Raw genomic sequence first — 17,999 nt, 5'->3', positions numbered from 1 at the left:
CATTCTTCCGAGGCTGCACGTTTCTCAACGACTCATTCTCGCTCTTCTAACACTCGCGTTTCCCTTTTAATTCGTTCGCACGCACGCGGGGAAATTTCTGTACTCGGGGCGGAATTAGTACATATTTCGCAGTGCTCGCGGAGGCTGGCCGATCGATGATTCATAGGAAACTCCGGGATATTCGAAAGTACAGAAACTGGATCGATACTCCTTTTTTACTTGCTATACTGTACCTCGGACGTGAGTCATTGCTTTCGTAAACTGTTTTCATACGTGCTGCCAATCTGGAATCTCGAGAGCCACAGGATTTCAGCTTGTACGTCCTAACGGGTTTATTCAATCCCCGTCTTGTCTCTTAAACCCTTTGCGGTCGGAGCTATTTTAACTTGAAAATTGAACATTTCTTACGACCTAGAATAATTCCATTGTATTTAATATTTTTCATTTTGTGGATATGAAATTGTATAATAGCTCATACAATACTTAAATGTGTAGTAATTAGATGCCAGGGGTGGGCTAAAATTTTATTGAAATAAAAATTTTTGCCCAACTCTGTTGGGTACCAACATATTTAATAATGTAAACAATATTCTGAATAATGGTTCAGCAATTTCCCTTTAAAATTTAAGGTTAATTTAGGGTTAAGAATAATTTATTGATTTAACTCATCTAATTTCTATTCAATAGTATTTGATCTTTTAACTATTTTAATAGAAATTCAAGATGAACGATTATGTTTATGAGTACACCCTTTGCAGTCGGAACTATTTTAACTTGAAAATTAAACATTTCGTCCGACGTGCGTAGTAATTGATTAGATACCAACATATTTAATTATTCTAAGAATCACCCCTCGACTGCTAAGGGTTAAATTAACTTGGTCCCCTTAAATCAATGAAGTAATTATGCAACATTCATCTGCATCGATTGCAAGAAACAGGAGTAAAACTGTTTTCTGTTAACAATATTACATCTGCATTCTTCTTTGAATTTTCCGATATTCTCGAGACAGCGATTTCCCCGCGGTGACAGAGTAAATTGCCGATAGACTTTGACAGTATCTTCGATTAGCGACTCTAGACGGAACGAGGAACAGGTGGACGGTCGAGAAACGAACTTGAAATTGATATTTTCCTTGTGGGACGATACGGCTGAGTCACGGCAGATCGGTGAACGACATCGCGTCACGAACTGTCCTCGGCACGCGTGAAAATATGCGATTTCTGCGCGTGTCGATATCAACAGCGATCAAGATCGCGATCGCGTGCGTACTATTGACAGCGCGTGTTTCTGTGTACACTTTTTTCTCGTTCCAACGATCATTCAGTACCTTTTCTCTCTTACTGTTTCGTTCTCTGTCGATCTTGTGTCTTTGGCCACCTGTGCACGCGAGTACAGGTACCTGTTCACGTAAACGCGTAGCACAGAAGCCTTATGGTAGGTACTTACTTGTCGCTCGGCCATCGAGCGATCATTTTTGCAGAGATCGAAATAAATCATCTTTTATTTCCATGAGAAAAATTCCGTTCGAACTTGCCTTTGTATATTTTGCTCGAGAAGCCATCGGTTCCCACGGAATTTTTCAGGTATCTTATCCGTCGGGAACTTGTTTAACCTTCTCTGTGTGTACTGTTTACTAATGTTAACACGTTCCGTGCCACGTGCACCACCGATGGTACTCGTTAAACTATCCATTCAGAGGTCGCATGTACCTGACATATTTATATAATGCGCGGAAAACATATATTTCATAACAAGATTAACACTGTAGAATAGATTTCCACCAAAAGATTGAGGCATTCCAATAAATGCAGTATAGAACAAAGCACATACAGTGCTGTGAATATAAACTTAACCATATTTTCATGTTTTTCATAGTACTGAAACAAAAATTGACGAAACCGTTCATGCATTTTTATATTCTAATTCAGACCAAAAGTGGGCAAACAAAAAATAATAGTTCTGTTCCTCAGAAATCTGGAAAAAATGGCATCTGTTCTTAAAATTGTGGTTTAAGCTGTGGACAAGTATAGAGTCATTATTAATTTTAATATCTTTCATTTAGTATTTAGTACATTTCCCTTTAGTTTTTATTACATGTAAGAGCCGGTCAGGAACACTACTAAATAGCTTATTTAACATGTCATTTGGAATATCTGCCCAAGCAGATTTTATTCTTTTTTTAAGATCGACTTGTACTTTCTATTGGTGGCTTCTCCTGATCATAAACTTTCCTCGCAAGGATACCCCATAGGTTTTCGATGGGGTTCAAATCAGGGCTCAGTGCTGGCCATGGTAATAGCTCGATCCCGAACTCTTGAAACCACTTTTTTGTAGAGAATGCTGTTTGAATGGGAGCATTATCCTGCTGGAAAATCGTTTTATCGTCTTCTGTTAATGTTACAAAAGGCAATGAATAGTCGTGTAACATCTGTTGATAACTAGCAACATTCATTCTACCGTTTACAAAAGCTATTTCACTTATAAAATTGTTTTTAAAGGCAGCCCAGACCATGACCGATCCACCTCCCTGAGCTCTTCGCGACATGATCTTTCTTTCCTTCCTCAAATCGTGCCAATAATAATTGAACCCATCAGGCCCATCAAGATTAAACTTTTTTTCATCGCTCCAGATCACATGCCTCCACATGCTATTTTTTTATTAGTCTTAGTGTCAATATGACGCATTTGTAATGTCGGCTTTCGCAAACATTTCTGATATTTAAACCTTCCAGAATGTGCAACCCACTTTCTTACAAGACTGGAATCACAGTTCAAGTTAAATCGACTCACAATTTTCGATGAAGAAGTTCCACTTTTTGATAGCTCCCTTAAAACTGCACGTTTTACAGTTGACGAAAATCGCGTAGGTCGTCCTAATCGCTTGATATTCCCGCAATTTTCATTATCAAGTTTCAAGAAAAATTTGTAACTACACTTTGTGTACAGTACAGAATTGTTTCAAAGATCCTTAAAAAGATACTTTTAGAGACTTGCTGTAATATTATGTACTATCACTAAGAAGATATGACAAAACATCAGAAACTTTCTGATTGAGGTTTGAATAGCGACTAAGTTTATAAATATTCACAGCTCAAATGTCCTTCTTTTGAAACATTGAGCTACTATGTACATTGCACCAAGAAGAGATAGCAAGAAACATAAAAAAGGTCATACTACCTCATCATAAATGTAGTAAAACTTAGTGGATTCTTGGAAATAATAACGAAAAAATACAGGAAATAACGAGTTATGTTTCGTTTATAGCGTCACACTTTAAACAAGTACATACATCTCGCAACACAAACAGAAAGAAATGAATTATTTTTACAGTATGAAAGATTCATGAATTTTCACCCTGAGGAACGTATGAGGGTTAACCGTTTATAGTGGGGTAATTGGACCCCATACATTTTTGGAGCAAAATGCATGAAAAATTTGTCTGCATAAGTATTTGTGAAATTTTATTGATTTTTACAAGATAAGTATACAATACTTCCTAGACAATTTTTGAAAAGTTTCTTTTATTTCCGCTTTTGTCAGCCCGTGGTGCAAATGCATACACAGAGAGAAGGTTAGAAAACGTTCTTATGAAACAAGGACATTTTGCACCGTGAAAAGTGTCCACGGGGATAAATTGTTTCTCGAAACAAGTTTTGCCAAAAAAGTTTCACGGTCCATGTTTCGAATAGAACCTAGTCAAACACACACGCTCTCGATAATACTTTCGATCCCCGGTTTTTTGAAATGGTCGTACTGCTGGTATATTCCAGAGCCCTCAAACGAGCAGTCCCACAAACCTGTCGCCGACCAGCTTGGCTCAAGCTGGTAGGCTATCCTTTTCACAGGATCAAAATCCGACCAGCGCCCACGTAAATATCCTTGCGATCCCGGTACTAGTGTTGGGTTTATGCATTGTTAGAGAATGCTGATGCACCCGCGAGGTAGCCGACAATCCGTTGTTCGAAGGAGGCGAATATCCCTTCAAATTCCAAAGCGGAAGCTTAGGGGAGTTAGCTCCGACGACCTTGATCTTGACATTTACTCGTGAGGACACTGTCCAAAGTCATCAGAGCAGAGCTCATCTCCCAGAATAAATGATACCAAATATAAAATGATTTTTATCAGGACGATCAAAATTAGTAGACACTATTGTATTATTTTCGCGCTTATAAAATTATTCAGAAAAGAAATTCCTTAAGGGACAACGTTCGGTCGGCTACTTCCAGATTAGAAACGAGCGCGATCGAGTCCAGAGATCGTAGAGGATCTCGAACGATTCCTCTAGGCTCGATCGCGCTGATTCGCTCGTAACAGACGGGAGAAGTACGGCTGTGCGTACTATAGTATTGCATGAGGAAAGATACTCTGTGCTTTTCTGTGCTTCGTAACCACTAGTGTGTTCCGAGTACAACGTCACAGAGCTTAGGCGATCGGATCCGATCTCGCGACCTCGACGAGCTGCCAGCGGGAAAAATCGCTTAACCCACGAGAGGACTATTAAAGTATCCTCCCCGAAGCTTAGTCGACGTAGAATTTTGACGGGAAGAACGTCCTTATTGTTGTTCGATCGGGCAATCTCGTGGCACGGTTTGTTAATCGGAGTCTTAGATCAGCGTTAGCTCCAGTCGAGTATCGATTTCGCGTTGCAACGTGCTCGTAAAACGTTAATGCACCGTGGAATAAGGAGCGTAATCCTGTAAATGATTCGCTCCGCGGCGGATCCTTGAGGTGTCCGAACGCCTAAACGCGCCTCCGATCCCGATTACGAAAAATCTTCGTCGTTCGCTCTCGATAGTCGACCCTTTTCTCTTAACTAGTACTTCTGTTGACGCGTTCAATTGGCTTTTTAATCCTGAACAACGGTAGCCAAGCTTCCATCAATTATTTTTTCGATGCACTTCTGAAGAAAATTTCTGGAGATATATTAGGTCGTTCGGAAAGTCATTTCGTTTTCTCCAGGGAAAATGAAAGCCAATTTTTTACCATTTGGAATGAGTTTTATGACATTTTGTTCTGTGATCTGAACATAAAGATCACATGCTCGTAGACTTTCTGTTTTTTATTAGTGAAAAATTGAGTTATATGACTTTTTACGACTTTATCCGTACATCTCCTCCTTAAACAGCGCACATCTTTTTCTTTCGGGCACACCATTTTTACCCTTGCTGTAATAAAATAGCAGAAGGTGATGGAAATGCGTATGTACTTTGAATTTGCTTATTTGATGCAATGACAAAAAAAAATTTCTTGCAATCTATTCAGACAATTTTTATTCTGCATAACGATCCACAGTCTGGTAATAACAAATCGAAGGAATGTCATCTCCACACGAAAAACTCGCCTACAGTTTATCTTCAAAACGCAGTCGAGCAAGATCAGAATTTCCTACGAAACTGTTCAGGAAAGGTAAAATATGTTCAGATGGAATTGGGCTTAATCGATAAGAGCAACCACGCGAGGCCTGCTAACAGGCATCCGGTTGTTGGTAAAAGTGTTAAGAGAAAATCTATCGGGTCACGAGCGATCGACGGGGGAAATTAACATTACGCGGAAGCTCGATTAAGTTTGACACGAGTGGATTGGCGGGAGAAGAATATAGCCTCAGTTTCTTTCTCTGTCCTCTCTGAACCGACTGTGTGCATACTAGACTTCCCTCCCCTGCTCTCTTTCTTTCTGTTACCGCCCTCCTCGTACATATACTGCTTTAGCGGCCACCTTTTACTTTCGTTTCACTTTTTTATTTCGCCTTTGTTGTAGTGTTTTGTTTTGTGTTTGTTATTTTGCAGAACCATTTATCAGTGCCTGTTAACTCTAGGTTTCTTCACACGTGTAAGGTTAGTAGCGACGTACGAACGTTTTTATTTTTCGTCGCGTCTCCCGTTCACTCCTTTTCGTTTCGATTTCGCTGGGTGACTCGCGAGAACGCCGAAGAATTCTCTGTTGAAATTGTAGCCACGAGAATGGTACACGTGTCCCACATTTTTTCGTTAAAAAGGAATATTCTTGCTATCGTGTTGCATTAAATAATGTAATCAAGTTTGAACACTTCTTCTCACCTCCAATTGCAACAGAGAGATTCAGCGGTAGTTTCTCGCGCGTCACTCCGTGCATTGTACATTCTTTTCTTTCGTTTGATTCTTTTATTATTCCACGACTCTGTTCCCCCGCTCTATTCCCCTTATAGTTTCGCTTATTATATAGTGTCGAGCTTGTTGATACACGTTCATAGTTTAGTGTACACGTCGGAGTGGAAGTCACGGTTTACCACGGCGCGAGACGCGAAGCTAGCGAGATGTGCAATGAGAAAGTCGGCCGGAAAGCAGTGTATCAGGTGTACAAAAAGAAAAGAAAAATGCTGCGGAATTGAGGGATATTTTTTACTCTGAATGAATTGTGCGTCGATCGATCAGCACAATTTTTACCAATTATCACATAATGCTCTGGTCAATAGTTCTACTCATGTAAAAAGATTGCATGATTGCATCGATTGACTTAAATCACATTAGATTGACCTAAATTAAAACCGAAGACAGGACCCCAAGGATCATAGACCGCGATAATATGTCTTCGTTGAAACGCTTTATACGATTTGTATTCTAAGGTTGGACATTTCATATGCAACAGCCTGATGGAACTTCGAGTATAGCAAAAGCTTAAGCCTTCTTTTTGTGCAGTTAATATAACGAGAACGATTCCACCGGGTTGGAAGAAGAGCGCGTCGACCGGAAGTTCGGGCAAATGGAAAATGTTTGTCGTCCAGTTTCGAACTCGTTTTGCCCGAGTCTTCCAGGGGCGAGAGGAAGATTATGCCGCGGTCGCGGCTGAAACTTCCGTATCGCAAGTTCGCCCGCTAAATGAATCCGATATCTTTGGATCTTGTTTGCATTTCGCGGGGAAGAAGTTCCAGCAGGCCGTTCCCTCCGCGGCCGGAAGCTAATTGTTCGCTTAAGAACGCAACGCTCCGCTCCTCCGGCGAGTCTAACCGAAGAGCAAAGCGAGCATTAGGTCATTCCTCGAGTAATTTGACCCTCGGAAACCTCGGAACGTCCGCGATCTCTCTCTCTGCGATCTCGGAAAGTTTCGCTAGCCCCTTTTCGAATCCTTCATGTTAATCTTCACGTTGAAATCAGATCATCTAGCTACACAGGCAGCTTTATCCCAAACAGTTAGACCTGATTCAAGTAAAACTACTAGAGAAATGACATCGTCCTCTTTATACCAATACGTTTGATTGTAGAAAATTAAGAAATAAAATTCTTGATCGGAAACAGCTTCATCCCAAAAAGGTAGACCTGGTTCAAGTAAACCGACTAGAGAAATGAGATCGTCGACTTCCTACCCATACGTTTGATTGTAGAAAATGAAAGAATAAAATTCTAGATCGGATACAGCTCCATCTCAAAAACTTTGCTCCCGCAAAGCCGAGTAGACTCGAAAACTAGATCGTTGAGCACCTGAGAGGAAAATGGCGATCCTGGCAGGGTGTTCGAGGACTCGATCGTGTTGCAGGGTCCACTATCTTCCTTCGAAGGTCTCTCTTCCGGTCCCGGTGATCCGGTTTCCGACGTAGATCCGTGACGCTCGCCTCTCGACCGTGGTAAACCGCTTCCGTGACTTTGAATGTTCTTGAATCGGCGTAGAGAGATCGATTCGCGCGAGCTCGCTACTCTGCGGCTAGTGTATCCCATTCAGGCTGGCTACGCGCGAACACAAACGAAAAGAAAAGAATAGCGAGAGAACGGCGAACAAAAAGAAAAAAAAACAAACAACCGAATGAAAAGAAACGAAAAAGAAAAAAAAAGAAAAGACAGGCCGTACCAACGGCAGCAAACGTACCGGCGACCGATCGTTAATAGCGATGGCTGTGAAACAGGGTGTGGCGCTGGAAAACAGCACAAGTACTTCGCAACAAGATCCTCAGAGCTATTCGCAACAACCGGTGCAGCCGCCGCCGTCGGCGACGTCCCACAGTCCGGCTGGCCACTACATTTATCAGCAACCGCACAGTCCTGTGCCACCGCAAAGTCCAGTTAGTATGAAACTACACTCTTTCGTGCTTCCTTTATCGTCCCTCGTTCGCCCAACTTCGAGAACGACCGGCTCTCCCGAAAATCCAGAACCAAATTCGATCGATCAACCAGCCATGTCTTGGCTAGAGATCCAGGCTAGATCCACGCTCTGTTTTTAATCAATCAAATATTTTACTTTTTATCAATGAGCTTTTGCCATCTTTTTGGTAGCTTCATAATTCCGTACCCATAAAACTTCTGGTCCACATTATCACGGTGGAACACGTGAAAAAACTCTTTGCACGGCAAAACATTCACTAATGACGATGACCTGGAATCGCACTTGGATCAGTTTTTTGCCGATAAGGACCAGAAGTTCTGCGAGCGCTGAATTGTGAAGCTACCAGAAAGATAGCGAAAGATCATAGAACAGAATGGAAAATATTTTATTGATTAATGTTCGTTGCTTGAATAAGTAGATTAGGGTTTTAGTTCACCTTAAAATACCGAAATTACTTTCTTGCCAACCCAATGTTTTTACGGACTCAGCTGGCGTCCGGAAACTTGAAACAAGAACAGGCTTGTTTCTTCTACCTACTTTGCTCGAGTGTACAGCAGAAGAGTGTGTACCTAGCCGCCTCGGTTTTGCTTGATCCTTGGAAGAAGAAGATCCTCTTAGATTCTTTTGGTTCACAGTGACCCACAAGAATGTTAGTGGAATTTGGAAATTGGTCTCAACAGCTGTCAAAATTTGTAGACGGTTCTCTGACGATCATCTCCTGCGCGTCACTGTGAACTTTTACTTTCTGACTTTTTATAGAACAAGCTAGAGTTTGAAAGTTTGTCGTCCGAAGGATTGATACATTTGATTTTGCGCAGAAATCGTCGCAGACACAGCAACAGCAGCACAACTTAGGCTCGTACAGGTCCTCGCAGCAAGTAAACAGGCCGTCGCCGCAGTCGTCGCCTAGTCTAACTGTTCAGGTAAGTGCTGGACCAGAAATATAATAACTAGACTGCGGATCTTTATTCATTCATGAAGAAATTGGTTGGATGAAATATAATAAAATGGTAAAAATTTGAAGAAATTCAAGAATGTTGTAATGTGTTGCTTTTAATGTAACAAAGTCGTTAAGGGACGAAATCAATGTTTATGTTATTCAAGCTTCCCGCAATCTATGAAAAATATTTTTATTTTGCATAAAGATCCGCAGTCTAATAATAACAAATAGATGCAGTTGTGATTCTGTAAAATGCGTACATCGAAATCCATCGACTAGGAATGTCTCTCTTCTCAAATCAAATAAATTTCATCCGCGTGCACAGACGTTGGTGTAGACCATAGCACGCTTCTGACATGAAACGACACATCTTACGGTTCAAACGCGAAGCCTTCGAACTTCTCGCACACGATCGAAAACTTTCCTTTGCTTCGTTGAAATCCGTACTTCGCACCAAAGGAAAATTAAATTGAACATGATGCGCGAGAAGCCTTCGGGCTTGGAAACGATGAAACCACGGCAGAAGTATTGACTTATCGACACGAGGCGTTAAAGGTTGACCATTCTACGAAGTTTCGAAGTCGGCGGAGATCGATGCTGTCGGTGATAGCCCGGAAGGGGAAGTTTCTCTGCGAGAAGGGAGTTGTTGCGAACTAACCCTTTCGATGTTTGTGTCGAGTGTATTCGTTTCGAGAAAAAGGAATTCGCATTAGCAGAACACACTGTGCATGCAGTGATTAAAATTGTGTCGAATCAAACAACGGTTAAAAATAACGAAACGCAGAGGCGATAGGAGGCAGCACCGAAACGATATGAATCGCTTAAAGGGTTTTAACAGATGTTTTGTGGGGGATTACAGGGAAGCCCGTTGAGTTATAGCAACAACCCATCGGCGCCGCCTAGTCCGACGGGACACCCGGGTCCACCGAACCTAACTTCGGACGGCCTCGATCAGAACAGCTACTTCCTGAACCAGGCGCAGGCGGCCGCACTTCAGCAGGACTTCGAGCAGTTCACGATGGTTAGTAGAACACGCTTAAGTTTCCGGTATCGCTCGCGAGCACGCTGTATCGCTAGCTCGCTAGCTCTAGCATCGCAAGTTTGGCAACGATCCAGCGACGCGGTTCGGTCCTCACGGCTCAATCATCGCCGGCGGCGTGTTCCGCTCCGCGTTTCTCAATGAAAAGGACTCCTTCCGAACGATTCCGACGCTCGTCCGGATCCCGAGATCGTTCGACGTCCCTTCCGCCATTTCTGCGGCCCACGCCCACGCCTCGTTTCGCGTCTCGTCTTGCTTCGCTAAGCGGCCAACCCAAGATTGCGAGAGAGTCTGTTTGTCAACGACCACCGTTTCTTCAAACTCGATAATATACCATCAACATCCTTCTTGGTTCCTTTCGACGATGCTCTCGATTAACACGTTCCCTACCACCATTTCTTTCGACGCCTGTCTCCATCGTTGAAACATTTTATCACTCCTTCGCAAAAAGATCATTTGACTATACTCACGGTCATTCATTACAATAAATAGAAAATGATTAGCTTCGAAAGAAATCGCAGGGCAAGGAGCATGTTGCGGTACGAAAGAAGTTGTAGGTACACCGTTGCAGCATAGATCGCTATGTAGATTGTGCGAGGATATTCGCGCGAGAACGATCTCGGGCCGCGACCGTTCGCCTAATTGCGGCACGCAGCGAATTCGCTCGTCGCCGTTCGAGAGCTCGATTCTGCTGGTCGACGCGCGCTGGTTCTCCGCTTCTCCGAACGATTATTCGCCGGTCGGAGGCGCCTCTGCAGTCTCTGCCCGCGAGTTTTCTTTTTCTTCCGGGAAGAAAAAGCGAACCTCCCTCTGTTGTAACTTGTCCACGCACGCACACACGCACACACGACCGACTGTCACCCCGGCGCTCTCTCATCCTCCTAATGTTTCGTTCTGCGTAACACTGAAATGTTAAGCCTTGATGTTTATCTGTTGCCCGCATCCGTCAGGATTGGCCGAAATTCGCGCAGCAGCTCATGGAACTTGGTTGCACCTGGACCACGCAGATAGAGGTGAAATAACGCCCTTGTGCAAACTCTATTTCAACGCATTCGCTCTTTTTCTATATAACCACCCCCATCACCAAAACCACCCCGCCCCGCCAAATTTATCTATGCGAGCTTCCCCGCCCCTATAAGTTCTCTTCTAATTTCGTTTCTCTTTTGGTTTCTTTATGTACGTCACTCTCTTTTCGCCTCTCTTTATCTCTCTTTGTCTGTCGTTATTTTTCGATGCGGAATCCGTCGACTGAAAACCATCCGCGCCGTTCAGACGCTCGTTCGCGTACTGCTCGGTGATCAAATTTGCGAAACGACCTCGGTTTACGGATCATCCGCGAGGAACGGACGATAAGAACACGCTCACGGGTTACGGGCCCGCGAGAGATTCCGCTCGCTTTTATTGAGACGAGCATCGACGGTGAACCGTTTAAGTCGCCGATAACGCGAGGATCATGCTGCGAATCCTTGAATAATCTTTGCGGGAACACTGTTCAACGAGCGCGCACTCCTTCCTCCAACTTTCGATGGCCGGCTCTTGCGGATGTTTGCGCGCCTAACACGAACGTCGAAAGTTCAACTTTCCGGTAAGTCTTGTAAGAGTCGCCCATTGGTTGGGGAGACCGGTTGGAAAGATGAAAAACTCGTTGGACAGTGATCGTACATCGAGGATAGAAGTAATCAGCGTGAATATGCGTATCGTTTCGACATTGGCATTCGAGACGGCAGTGATCGGCGTGTTTTGCGACTCGAAGTGGCCCAGGGCGACTCTAGAGAGCAGGAAGATCGTTCCTTTTCGGCCGAGAAAGCCGCCACGACGAGGAACCGTACGGCCGAGGAATAGGGAAGCGATAACAGGCAGCGCGGAGAAGCCCGAAAACCGATCCTACTGCGGATAGAAGCGTTCACGGTTCGATTCGCCTTTTGTTTCTCCGCTTCCCTTGTTTTCTTCCACCCCCTAGCGCCACCATCTACGGGCCGCCACCCCTTCTCAACCACCCCCGTTCAACCCCTCTACCCTCCCGCGAATCAAACGCGGAACGAACGAGGAACGAACAGAATGAAAACCGCGAGAGGTAATCGCCGCGGTGCAATTAAGCTCGCAGCTCCCTGTTCGCGGTTCTTTCCCGGCTTCCGCAATTTGATTCGACCCGCTCGATCCACCCACGACCCCATAGATCCCCACCCTCGACCCCGTCTCGTCCTCCCTTGGTCCGTCGAAATGGCGGCCCGTCGCCGCCCTCTTGGATTCGCTCGGTTTTATCATCTCGTTTTTCTTTTCTTTTCTAACTTCAGATGGACAACCCCGTGCCGACCAACACGATCACATCGTACATCGGATCGCCGAACCACACCACCACCTACACGCAGGTGAGTACACTTCTTTTCCTCCTGGTCCTTAAGGAGGTAGACTCTTGTTTCCAAGATTGCAAGGGTGCGGGATACGCTTTCTCATTTCTCGATAATGCAAAGATGGGGTTTTTTCCAGTAGTCAAAACCGCTAGATAAAAGATCAACCTAGGCCGCAATTAATTTTGCATTAACCTTCCGTCGGGCGCAACCGATCTGAGAGGCATAGCGCGATCATTTAGGTACCTCCCCCCCCCCCCCCCCCCCCACCAGGCGACCTTGTCACTTGGCGCTCCCAGTAGCTGTCTGTTTTCACGTGCTCTAAGGATTCTTCCCACTTAGTTTGTCTTTGACTGTCAATACGGGAAGTTATTCAAGTTTTGGTCAGATAAGCTATACAGGGTGAGTCTCGTAACGTGACGATCTCAAATAACTTGTAAGTTATTTGTTGTAAAAAAAATGTTCAAACAAATGTTGCATGGTTCAGTGCTGGAATCAGATTTTTGTTACTTCGATTTTTTATCGAGATATTGAGGTCACCTTGAGTTTATTAAATAGAATGCCTAATATTTTTGATTGAACAAAATTCTGCGTAAAAAAGTATTGACCTTCATATATCATAAATCTAATAGTTAACGAGATATGATCGATATAATTTCCCATATGTATAATATTAAGTCAATCGGAAAGTTCCGTCCGTTTTTTTACAAAAAGTAGAGCTTTATTTAAGAAACAAAATGAAAAAGTACATTAATCAAAATATTGTCAATCTTTAGCGATGACTTTTCCCCATCTTTCGGGCAGCAAGCGAATTCCACGACGAAAGAATGAGTCATTTTTGGAGGTTATCAGTCAGAGATCCATTTTTCGACATCTTCGTAAGAATTAAATCATTCCTCAGCAAGTGCGTGTGCCATCGACCGAAACAAGTGATAGTCAGAAGGGGCACAGTCTGGCGAATAAGCCGCATGGGGTAGCATTTCCCAGCGAAGTGCTTCTAACGTTTCTTTGACAACTTTTCTGACGTTTCGCAAGCAGAATTTCGCAGATGGTTTTTCGCTTTTCAATGTCTCTTGGCTTGAGTTTATATGGGACCCTCTTTCCTTCCTTGTAGACCTTCCCCAAGGCTTTTAAACGATCGGAAATGTCAGATTGAGCAGAATTTAACGCTTCTGTAATTTGTTTTTGCGTTTGACATGGATCTTCATCCACCAATGCCTGCAATTCTTCGTCTTCGAATACTCGTGGCCGTCCAGAACGCTCTTTGTCCTCCACAGTAAAATCACAATTTTTAAAGCGTCGAAACCATTCACTACATGTTTTATCGGAAACAGCATTATCGCCATAAACGTCTACAATCATTCGATGAGCTTCAGCTGCAGTTTTCTTCCAATTGAAGCAAAAGATTAACACTTCGCGCAAATGACGCTTACTCGGCTCAAATTACGACATTTTCAATGTAGAAAAAAAAACGATGTTATTGATGCAAGCGTATATTGTTATGTATTGAATTTTATTGAAAGATGTCCAAACTAAAAAGTTAACCTTACTTTATACGTTATACATAGTTAACGACAGTTCGAGCTACGGCTACTGGACGCTAAACGGACGGAACTTTCCGATTGACCTAATAGCTCTTACCTGGAAGATAGTAGGTGCTGGAACCCCGATACCCTCAATTTGAATAAGTACATATAAGAAATTATATCGATCATATCTCGTTAACTATTAGATTTATGATATATCAAGGTCAATACTTTTTCCGCAGAATTTTGTTCAATCAAAAATATTAGGCATTCTATTTAATAAACTCAAGGTGACCTGTATATCTTGATAAAAAATCGAAGTAACAAAAATCAGATTGCAGCACTGTATGTCCCCGTAGGAACCATGCAACATTTGTTTCAACATGTATTTTGGACGACAAATAACTTACAAGTTATTCGAGATCGTCACGTTACGAGACTCACCCTGTATATTTCTTTGCATCGACCCATTGCCATTTCTCTAATATTTAATTTAATGTCGGTCTGCAGCCAACATGTGGCACATTTTAATTTAATTAGAAGGTTTCGCAGCCAATGCATTCAACTTAGCCTCCCAGGTCCAACAGACCGTATCGTAAAGTCGCAGTGCCCAAGGTTCAGGTAGCAAGTAAGTATCTAGGAAACACAGTCACCCCACCGTTGGGGAAGGCCCAAAAGGGCCTACGAGTATTGACGGTACCAAGAGCACTATTTCCTTAACAGCTGTTGTATAAATGAACTTAATTAGGTGTTCATCATGTTTTTTGAATGTGTCCCCGACGGAAGGTTAAACGACAGCATAATTTGCTGCCGAATAATGCAAATTACGCGTCGTAAATTTAAAAATAGGACTTGAGGGCGATTGCGGCCTATATTGATCTTTTATCTAGCGCTTTTGACTACTGAAAAACTCCATCTTTGTATTATCGAGAAATGAGAAGGCGCATCCCGCACCCTTGTAATCCTAGTAACGAGTCTACCCCCTGAACTCGTACCGTTGCTTACGAATTGAGCAAATTCACAGAACCGGTGGGAAATATCGAAGAAATATCACCTCTCTGATTTCTCCAAATGTTCCATAAAATTGTTCACGCGACGACCCGAGACTCGGTCTTTCCAAGATTAAAGGGAGACGTTCAAATCCCAGCAGAAAGATCGATAGAAGTATTGTGAAACTCGATCGAACTCGATCGCGACAAGCTGCGGCTAAATATTATATAATCGAACACGAACGTCGAGCGAACTCGTCGATCCCCGGTTAACGGGTCAAGTTCCGCGGAAATCCGACGGGGTCCAAACACCGAGATAACCGGATCAAGATCGTTGCGGATCCGATCGCTAAATCCGCCGGCAAGTTCGTCACCATAGAAACTACTCGGCCGAAGATCCGTTTTTGCCGAAAGGGACGCCGGGATTCGGCAAATCCCGCGGGCTCGATGTACAAACACCTTGCACAGCGAATCAATCCGTGCTCTCGGAGCATTCAGGGGAATTTTTTCAGATCGGGAATTTCGATCATTTAGGGAAATTAAATTCTTAATGATGTTGTTTCTTATTTTAATCATGCATTTTGTCGAATCTGTGGCGGAAACGCGAGGAGCCAAGTTTCAACGATTCTTCAACCTTTCCGATTCCTGGTTCACGTGGCATTCAAAGTGGTAATAGTTGCAGTAGGTTAAAAATAACGTGGAACAGATTGCAATTATGTGGTAGTCGCCGCATTATTTTTCTTTGACGATCTCCTTTATTAATAATCGCGGCAGGTTAAAAGTAACGCAAAGAAGATTGAAATTCTGCGAGAGCCTCTGCATCATTCTACTTTTAAGATGTTTGCAAGCTATAAATGCGATAACGGGGACGGCTGCAGCTCGCGTGGGAGTCGAGCCAAGACTATCGACATTTTTAAAGCGATCCCTTTCGATCGGCGCTCGATATTTCCGAAGAAATCTGCCGACAGGACCCCGTCTGATAAAAAATTAGCATTTTATTTCGCTTGAAAGATCTCGATACGCTATGTTAAGGTCCATTTATACACCGCATACGATCAGTCAGGTAAGACGGCGATTCGTAAAGACGTGCGAAGAGAGTAAAAATGTGTTCTCATTTAACTGTAAAAGATTCGGGTGTAATATCTATATTATTAGATGTAGACGAAACTGAGAAAATTTTCTTTAAGAAAAAGAAGAATTGAAGGGAAATACAATCTTCAAAAGAATTGAGGGATCACCTCTGCGAACCCGAAAAATTGCTACTAGTTTACGTGATCATAACTCCGGCCAAAATTACTGTATCGATATCGTTAAACAATGGTTTGAAAGCGTGAAACCTCTAGTTTTGGATGCTCTGTTTCAAATTGTTGCTATGTTGGTTTTTTACAAAGTTGTAGGGAGTTGAAGACAACATTGACGGTTAACAAAAATTTTGTGCAACTTTGTAACATTACACGGGGAAAAACAAATTTTTTTGATAAATCGCGTTAATATCGTTTGGAAGGGCTATCTTTCCTGTGTGAAATGTGTGGTTGTTGATTCTTGTGCGATTTTTTGCACGTACAGCGTTGCATGACATCTCTGAATACGCTACTGCCGGCGTTAGCGTTACCCAAGACATACCGCGTGGAAGTTGCTCGGCCGGATTTATGCCTCTTTTGTGTATGTGTGTGTGTGTGTGTGTGACACTGACTACTCAATTAACAATTTTACTAACGTGTGTTACCTGTGTGATGTTACAAAGTTGCACAACATTTTTATGAACCGTCAATGTTGTCTTCATCTCGCTATAACTTTGTAAAAAACCAACATAGCGACAATTTGAAACAGAGCATCCGAAACTAGAGGTTTCACGCTTTCAAACCATTGTTTAACGATATCGATACAGCAATTTTGGCCGGAGTTGTGATCATGTAAACTAGTAGCAATTTTTCGGGTTCGCAGAGGTGATCCCTTAATTCTTTTGAGGAGTGTATTACTCTACAAAAGATGAACAGACGACGAAAAAAATTTGTTCAATGTTTTAGGATGTCACAATATAGCTGCAATATTCTTTCGGGAAAAATGGAGAATACTTTAACGAAGAAGAACACGCATTTTAAGAAAGCGATTAGTCCAAAAGAAAAACTAGACACGACGAAGTATCCTTCGCGAGAATGTCGGACGGTCGGACCGGTGCCGGCGAAGAATATTTGTCTGGTCGGATACGTCCCGTGTCTGTGTGGACAGCATAAATCGACCTTTACACTGGTCAGAAAATTTGATGAAGAGTGTCAGGCTTTTAATTTGGTGTGAAACGCGACGTGGCAATTCCTGTGCGCCGTGACACGAGGTTGCACGTGGACCAACCGACTCGAGCGTAAAAGAGGAACGATTAATTCTAGACGACTGATTAAACGTCTCTCTATATCCAGTCTTTTCTGTCGGGGGTTAATCGAATATTAATGCGATACGAACACACATACACACATAAGACTTTGAGCTGATCTGGTCTGTCCGAATTTCCTTTGCAGAACGACGTGATAAATGTCGGAGGTGAGTTGGGCAGCGGAGACGCCGGTTATTTCAGCACGAGCCCGCAAATGGCATATCAGCCCACGACGACCAACTCCACCAACACAACCACCACGCAGCAGCTCACGCCGCAGACACCGAACACACCGACGATCATTCTCACCGGTGGGTTCCCGTTAAATTCGAAATCGCGTTCTGCCAACAGGTGTTATTTCGGGGTAGGGATTTTGTTCTGCGAAAATAGCACGACCTGAGAACCCTGAACCCTCGAAGATTCAATATCTGAAGCTCGAGGAACTCGAGAAGAGCTCAAAGAACTCGAAGGAGGCTCGAGGTACTCAAAGAGGAGTGTGTTCGAGGTCTCAATATAATCTGAAAAAGAAGTAGAGGAAGCTGTAGGTTAAAGCTCTCAGGGAGATCTGAAAGGATTCAAGGATGCCTAGTTTCGCAGAACAAAATCGTATCCCCATTGTCACTGGTGTTATTTCGGGGAAGGGATTTTGTTCTGCGTAAATAGCACGTCCTGAGAACTCTGAACAATCGAAGATCCAATATCTGAAGCTCGAGGAA

At 43.2% G+C, this 17,999-nt stretch overlaps 1 protein-coding gene across 6 annotated transcripts in view; it reads left to right on the top strand.

Moving 5' to 3' along the window:
* Positions 1-17,999, top strand: part of Crtc (CREB-regulated transcription coactivator) — a 100,640-nt gene that overhangs the window by 74,522 nt on the left and 8,119 nt on the right. For 2 of the 6 annotated variants that reach the window (XM_076420006.1, XM_076420010.1), the window contains 7 exons: positions 3,774-3,872; positions 7,877-8,032; positions 8,892-8,996; positions 9,873-10,034; positions 11,003-11,065; positions 12,347-12,421; positions 17,429-17,594. In XM_076420006.1, the coding sequence (XP_076276121.1) occupies positions 3,774-3,872; positions 7,877-8,032; positions 8,892-8,996; positions 9,873-10,034; positions 11,003-11,065; positions 12,347-12,421; positions 17,429-17,594 (826 nt within the window). Of the gene's footprint in view, positions 1-3,773; positions 3,873-5,789; positions 5,838-7,876; positions 8,033-8,891; positions 8,997-9,872; positions 10,035-11,002; positions 11,066-12,346; positions 12,422-17,428; positions 17,595-17,999 lie in introns of all 6 variants that reach the window. The other 4 variants (XM_076420007.1, XM_076420008.1, XM_076420009.1 and 1 more) reach the window with 4 other exon arrangements.

The sequence above is a fragment of the Lasioglossum baleicum genome, chromosome 3, assembly GCF_051020765.1.
Source record: "Lasioglossum baleicum chromosome 3, iyLasBale1, whole genome shotgun sequence".
Taxonomy (NCBI): domain Eukaryota; kingdom Metazoa; phylum Arthropoda; class Insecta; order Hymenoptera; family Halictidae; genus Lasioglossum; species Lasioglossum baleicum.
Note: the sequence above shows the minus strand (reverse complement) of the source record. Positions and strands in the feature narration are given on the sequence as shown.